The sequence below is a fragment of the Pollachius pollachius genome (assembly GCF_949987615.1).
Source record: "Pollachius pollachius genome assembly, chromosome: 15".
NCBI classification, from domain to species: domain Eukaryota; kingdom Metazoa; phylum Chordata; class Actinopteri; order Gadiformes; family Gadidae; genus Pollachius; species Pollachius pollachius.
In genome coordinates this window covers 1,799,868-1,807,553 of record NC_136948.1, presented here as the reverse complement: position 1 = coordinate 1,807,553, position 7,686 = coordinate 1,799,868, and the positions used below count along the sequence as shown (strand labels likewise).

General features: G+C 43.0%; 1 protein-coding gene across 1 annotated transcript; it reads left to right on the top strand.

The window, feature by feature from the left end:
• Nucleotides 1-2,322: 2,322 nt before the first annotated feature.
• Nucleotides 2,323-7,354, top strand: LOC307086856 (protein AHNAK2-like; the record flags this gene model as incomplete). The annotated part of the gene is made up of 7 exons (XM_079752203.1): nucleotides 2,323-2,403; nucleotides 3,088-3,195; nucleotides 4,035-4,136; nucleotides 5,025-5,178; nucleotides 6,186-6,346; nucleotides 6,900-7,142; nucleotides 7,337-7,354. 7 exons carry the CDS (start codon nucleotides 2,323-2,325, stop codon nucleotides 7,352-7,354), a joined length of 867 nt encoding a protein of 288 aa, XP_079608329.1.
• Nucleotides 7,355-7,686: the final 332 nt, after the last annotated feature.

The window sequence follows — 7,686 nt, the reverse complement described above, 5'->3', positions numbered from 1 at the left end:
ACTTGCTACCGACGTTCTCGTTCAAAAATTGGGAAGCTGGCAAGCCATTGACATCCTTACCCTATTCCAAACCGGTGTTTGGAATAGGGTAAGGATGTCCAAAGGGTGGTTGTTGATTAGTTTTGATCAAGCTGTGGCCGCACCCTCATGGTCAATATTTGGCAAGGGAGTTCTGATCCGAGTGCTGCCAACTGACCAGTAGACCGACCACTGTAGTGGTGTGTAGTGTGTGTAGTAGTGTGTAGTGGTGTGTAGTGTGTGTAGTAGTGTGTAGTAGTGTGCAGTAATGTGTAATGGTGTCTAGTAGTGTGTAGTAGTGTGTAGTAGTGTACAGTAGTATGAGTAATGTTTAGTAGTGTGTAGTAGTTTGCAGTAGTGCACCGTAATCTTTAGTAGTGTGTAGTAGTGTACAGTATTGTGTAGTAGTGTGTAGTGGTGTACAGTAGTATTAGTAATGTTTAGTAGTGTGTATTGCTGGATATACAAAGCCACACATTGAAGGCTGGACACATCGTAGGAGGAGACTTAAAAGGTGGACTGTTGTGTTGTTCACACAAGTGACTTAAGGAAATCAGGCAGCCAAGGTAGCAGATTAGAAGACACTCCTACCTTCAACATCTCAGGGCAATATCAGCTCAACACACAGTCTGAGATTAAGACTCTGGGAACACAGTAGAGAAAAGCAGAGCGCAGTGGGAACACTGTTATCCCTGGACTGAAGCAGGACATCTGCTGTTCTGGAGGTGAGTTGGATTATTGTTCATCAAGTGGTAGGGTGAGTTTTTTATTTATTTATTTATTTATTTAGAGAGAGAGAGATTCAGTTTGAGAAAGAGAGAGAGCGAGAGCGAGTGCGAGAGCGAGAGAGCGAGAGCAAGAGAGAGCCAGACAGTTTGAGAAAGAGATATTCACTTTTAGAGAGAGAGAGAGAGAGAGAGAGTCAGACAGTTTGAGAAAGAGTCATTCAGTTTTAGAGAGAGAGAGAGAGAGACATTAAATTTAAGAGAGAGTGAGAGTGAGACAGACAGAGAGAGTTATAGTTTGAGAGAGAGATAGAGACAGAGAGACAGAGGGAGAGAGAGAGAGAGAGACATTTTTTTGAGGGAGAGAGACATTCCGTTTTAGAGAGAGACAGAGAGAGAGAGATATTCAGTTTGATAGAGGGAGAGAGAGAGAGAGAGAGAGCGAGAGAGAGAGAGAGAGAGAGAGAGACTGTGAACACAGAAACCCATTACCTGTGTTTCAGGTACATAACAGGGTCGTGTCCTCACCTTCCTAACGTTGTTTTAGGGATGATGATGTAACACAAGTCCAGCTAATGATTTTTGAAACACACTTCCCATCTCTGTCCCAGACTTAAGCTGATTCAGGATCTATAAAATGGATCGGTTGGGTCCTCTGGGATCTGGCTCCGGGAAAACTCAAAATAATCTCCTGCTCAGACCCGCTGACTCCTCACAAACACACTCACTTAAGATGTCAATATTCATGCTTTCTGTTTTCTCCCTCCCCTCCTACTTATTGTATGTTGTACGTCCCGGCACTAAATGTACACACTTATTGTATGTTGCACTTAGTTATAGTACTTAGTTGTGTAGCATCTTATCCTAGCTATCTTTGTTGTGTACGGGGAATGGATTACCCTAGTGATTGTTAATGCTTGGCACTTGGTTTATGAACATCCTGACTGTACCCACAGCGATATATTGTTGTTTCTTCTTATTATTACAAATGTACTTATTGTAAGTCGCTTTGGATAAAAGTGTCTGCTAAATGCTCTAAATGTAAAAAATGAACTTGAAAAAAGTTGAAATGTGTTCCAATAAGCCATGGTTCCTCTAAGCTCTGGTTCCTCTAAGCCCTGATACCTCTAAGCTGGTGTAGCATCAAATTGTTCAATATTAAAAAATCCACTTGTTTTGTATGAAGTGTCTAGGTTTTGTTAGATAGTGATTTGACGTGTTTAGCCAGTTGGTGTAGCAGGCTTAGAGTTAGCTGACATCGTAAGCCCCCTAAGCACAGTAGTTCTGCTTGTGGGTTAGGTGGTTACAGGACATCCTATCCCCATTAAGCACTGTAGTTATCCCTGAGGGTAAGGTGGTGCCAGGACATCATAACCCGACACTATTAAGCCCTGAGGTTCTTCATTCATTGCTGTTCAAGGAAAGACAAACCAACCCACTAGCTACCGTCCTTCTGAAGCTGAATTGCTCCTTTTCCAGGAGAGCAACCCCGGAAAAAACCTGAAGGGATTTTTAAAGGCTGGGTCAAGGGGTTTGGTTGTAAACGTTTAAATTAATACAGCTTCCAAAGCTTAATGTAATGTTGTACTGCCTCTGTTGTGATTACTCAGCAGGGGGTCGGAGGTTACAGGGACGCGAGCCCGGGGCCGAAGACGACTCGGTGAGACCCTTACACCCCACTATCTGTTCTAGACTCCGTCTGACTCACTCATTACATAATATAATAAATAAAATAAATAAACGAGTTATAGACAAGGTGTCGTCCTGGTATAAACCAGGTATAGCCCTGAGTCCTGATATAAACCAGGTTTCGCCCCAAGTTTAGTCCTGGTATAAACCAGGTTTAGTCCTGATATAAACCAGGTTTAGTCCCGACTTTAGTCCTGGTATAAACCAGGTTTAGCCCCGAGTTTAGTTTGGGTATAAACCAGGTTTAGTCCCGACTTTAGTCCTGGTATAAACCAGGTTTAGCCCTGAGTTTAGTCCAGATATAAACCAGGTTTGGTCCCGACTTTAGTCCTGGTATAAACCAGGTTTAGTCCCGACTTTAGTCCTGGTATAAACCAGGTTTAGTCCCGACTTTAGTCCTGGTATAAACCAGGTTTAGTCCCGACTTTAGTCCGGGTATAAACCAGGTTTAGTCTCGACTTAAGTCCGGGTATAAACCAGGTTTAGTCCCGACTTTAATCCTGGTATGAACCAGGCTTAGCCCCAGATTTAGTCCTGGTATAAACCAAGTTTAGCCCAGAGTTAAGTCCGGGTATAAACCAGGTTTAGGCCCAGATTTAGCAAAGCCCTAGTCTTGACAGGTAGGCTGGACCTGACCCTGACCTGTGACCCCCAGCTGTTCGACGAGCCGTCCCAGGTGGAGGAGAAGCGGCCGCGGCCTCAAGGATCCTCCCCTGTGGAGGAGTTCCCAGAGGCAGCCGGCTTCTCCGACAGCGACAAGGAGGTGCAGAACTCCTCTACCAACTCCTCTGCCCTCAACCCTTCCTCTACTCTCTAGCACCTCCTCTAGCACCTCCTCCACCCTCTAACACCTCCTTTAACACCTCCTCTACCACCTCCTCTACTCTCTATCACCTCCTCTAGCACCTCCTCTATTCTCCACCACCTCCTCTACTCTCTATCACCTCCTCTATTCTCTATCACCTCCTCTATTCTCTACCACCTCCTCTATTCTCTACCACCTCCTCCACCCTCTAACACCTCCTCTAACACCTCCTCTAACACCTCCTCTACCACCTCCTCTATTCTCTACCACCTCCTCTTCCCACTAAAAAGTTTTTTTTTCTTCAAACCAAAATCCAAAGTCATTGTTCTTAGCAAACACACACGCACGCATGCACACTCACACGCATATACACACGTGCACGCACTTACGCACACACACACACACACACACACACACACAAAGAGCAAGTAGTCGCATTCAATCAATATTATTGCCTAATATATATTTTGGAGGGGGAAACATAAAAATCCTAAAAGCTTTTTCATTGGGCATGAAAAAAGATAGCCCCATTGTGGCCTGATGACTCAGGATTATGTATCAAAATAAAAGCGCATTCAAATTTTATTAAGGTGACCTTTAGCCTGGACACCCGATCCCTGTGTTCCATTGGAGGGGCTGCCGCTCATGATGAGTCACAGTGCTGTTATGCCAACGTGTGCATTACTGTATCAACTCTGTCGTCTGGGGCCGCTTGGACACAATATTCAACCTGTTCTGCACCTGTGTATTATTTGACCTCGGGTTAACCCTGACCCTATATTTGACCTTAGGGCGGAGCAGAGCATGACCTTCAGAAGAAGGGTGGAAAAGGCGGGAAAAGGTCTGGTCTCGGCTCTCTGTTCGACAAGCGCTCATCTTCCAAGATGAGCAAACTGAAGGTCAGCACCTCTTGCTGCCTCCGCAAGGACGACATATATCATAGTGACCAGTTCATACTACAAACTATGTTCCACATAGTAGGTGGTATAAGTATGTAGTATGTTCTACAAACTATGTTCCACATAGTAGGTGGTATAAGTATGTAGTATGTTCTACAAACTATGTTCCACATAGTAGGTGGTATAAGTATATAGCGTGTTCTACAAACTATGTTCCACATAGTAGGTGGTATAAGTATGCAGTATGTTCTACAAACTATGTACCACATAGTATGTTGAGCATACTTTGTTCTACATAGTATGTGGTAAAAGTATATAGCATGTTCTACATAGTATGTAGTATAAGTATGTAGTATGATCTACAAACTATGTACCACATAGTATGTCGAGCATACTTTTTTCTGCATAGTATGTGGTAAAGGTATATAGTATGTTCTACTTAGTATGTAGTATAAGTATGTAGTATGTTCTAGATATTATGTACCACATTATGTAGAACATACTTTGTTCTATATAGTATGTATATAGTATATATATATATAGTATATATAGTATATAGAAGTATATAGTATGTTCGACATACTATGTGGTACATAGTATGTAGAACTAACCCTGACCCTTTTCTATATTGTATATAGTATTTTCTATATTGTATGTACAGTATAATAGTTCCATGTCATACTATGTATTTAATTATGTCATATCGTATTCCCATCTACTATTTTGTCGCCACTATTTCGTAATTTAGCTGATGCTTTCCAACCCAAAAGAGTCTGCTGTCTGCCCTGTAGACTGTACCCCTGAGCAGTCAGGGATCTGAACCCAGATATTGAAGATGGGGTCCTTGGTTGCCAGACCCCATAGGGCTCATATTTGACATCATTTCAGGAAGTTCACAGTCCTGAGTCGGAGGTGATCGTGAAGACGGCCCAGGACGGCGGAGCGGAGGGTCTGATCGTTGGTGGGGGAGGAAGGGACGGGATCTTCATCAAGCAGGTGGTCCCGGAGTCCCCGGCCTTCAAGAACCTGAGCGTCAAAGAAGGTGAGAGTCTCAGGATGACATCAGACCAGGGGAGCCATACCTGCTATAGAAGGTGAGAGCTGGTATAGTAGGTTCTACCTGGTATAAGTTATACCTGGTATTTTAGGTTATACCTGGTATAGAAGGTTATACCTGGTATTTTAGGTTATACCTGGTATTTTAGGTTATACCTGGTATAGTAGGTTATACCTGGTATTTTAGGTTATACCTGGTATAGTAGGTTATACCTGGTATAGTAGGTTATACCTGCTATAGAAGGTTATACCTGGTATTTTAGGTTATACCTGGTATAGTAGGTTATACCTGGTATTTTAGGTTATACCTGGTATAGTAGGTTATACCTGGTATTTTAGGTTATACCTGGTAGAGTAGGTTATACCTGGTATAGTAGGTTATACCTGGTGTATAGATTATACCTGAAAGGAGCGGTATACCTGGTATAGTAGGTTATACCTGCTATAGAAGGTTATACCTGGTATTTTAGGTTATACCTGGTATAGTAGGTTATACCTAGTATAGAAGGTTATACCTGGTATAGTAGGTTATACCTGGTATAGTAGTTTATACCTGATATAGTAGGTTATACCTGGTATAGAAGATTATACCTAGTATAGTAGGTTATACCTGGTATTTTAGGTTATACCTGGTATAGGTTATACCTGAAAGGAGCGGTATACCTGGCATAGTAGGGTATACTGGAATATTAGGTAATACCTGGTATAAGTTATATCTGGTATATTAGGTTATACCTGGTATAGTAGGTTATACCTGGTATAGTAGTTTATACCTGGTATAGTAGGTTATACTTGCTATAGTAGTTTATACCTGGTATAGTAGGTTATACCTGCTATAGTAGTTTATACCTGGTATAGTAGGTTATACCTGGTATTTTAGGTTATATCTGGTATTGTAGGTTAAACCTGGTATAGATTGTACCTGAAGGTGGTATGCCTGGTATAGTCGTTTAAATGTGGTAACTATGGTCCTTTATGCTTCTCGTCACACAGGGGACCAGATCCTGAGTGCCACTGTGTACTTCGACAATGTGTCGTACGAAGACGCCCTGCAGATCATGGAACATGCGCAGGCCTACAAGGTTAAGCTGTGCCTGAAACGTAAGCAAGAAGTGCCTGAAGAAGACCCCGACGGCCATCCCGAGACCATTCAGGTAACTATTCTCTGATCTCTCCAGACCTGCTTCTGAGGCTTGGCCCACTCAGGACCCCAACCCACATAACCCAAACAGAAACTGTATGACCTTGACACTAGCTATTATTAGCTTGTCAACCATGAACAGGAATTTAAATGAAGAGAAACCACTACAAGTGTTGATGTATATCTTGTGTTGGACAGGGTATTTTGGTATATCATTGTAGCTGAAACACTGATACGACTCTGTACAAAAGTAGTAGTTAGTAGTAGTTAGTAGTAGTTCTCTGTACAAAATAATGGCTTGCAATGTATTTGAGCACAAGCAGCAATTAACAGTATGGGACTGTCACAATCTCCCACTATAATTCACAAACACAAATATGTTTGAATGAGATTTGAGCCCTCACTTTCCAATCCTGGGAACTGCTGCTTAGCGGTGTGCTGCCCGAGAGCCGGCCGTTACACAATCACACTTACATATTCACATTGGGTTACATTTGGCTGCATGAAATATGCTTATAATTAATCAAAAAAATGTTTCCATGTGATTCCATATCAATCCTCAACAGGAGGAAGAGGTGACCTCACCAGAGATGAGAGAGCAAAGGAAAACTAAGAGGCCTAGCGACGCTCGCATCTCATGGCCCAAGTTCCCCTCTCTGGGTAAAGGCAGAAAGAAGTCCCACTTCAGGAGGTCCCACAGCACCTCGGAGGCCGAGGATCAGACCAGACTGGAGTTGAGCCCCACCACCAGCGACACTGACACCCCTATTAAATCACAGGAAGCTCTAAAAGGCAAGAAGAAGCATAAGGTAAAGCTGAACCTTTCAAAGAACAAGGGCAGTAAAAGTGCTAAGGCAGACCATGACACAGATACATTGACCACTGCTCCCTTAAACGGAGTCAATGAGGACCCCATGAAGGAGATCTCACCCCCAGACTCCCCAGAGCGACAGGATGCATCCCCTCCTGCCTATTTAACACATCAATTCAAAATCCCTGACAGCTGCAAGCTGAAGGTTGAGCGAGGAATGGCTGAAATGGCCGAGCCTGAATCCCCCCAGCACAGAGTGGAGCTCATCAGTGTGGACAGCACTCTAAAGACTGCAGACATCACTGCAGCTCTGGCTGGGCAGGATAGTCCCACCATGTCACCAAGCGGAAAGAAAAAGAAGAAGAAAGAAAAGTCTGAATTGAAAATGAAAATTAAGGGAAAAGATAAATCACACAAACAAGATGTTAAAGCGAAATCCTCCCCAAAGAGACTACAGACACTTGGGGGAAGCGTTGATATACCAGACCCTACTGCAAATAAAAACTTGGATGCTACAAAAACATTACCATCACAAGTAGAGT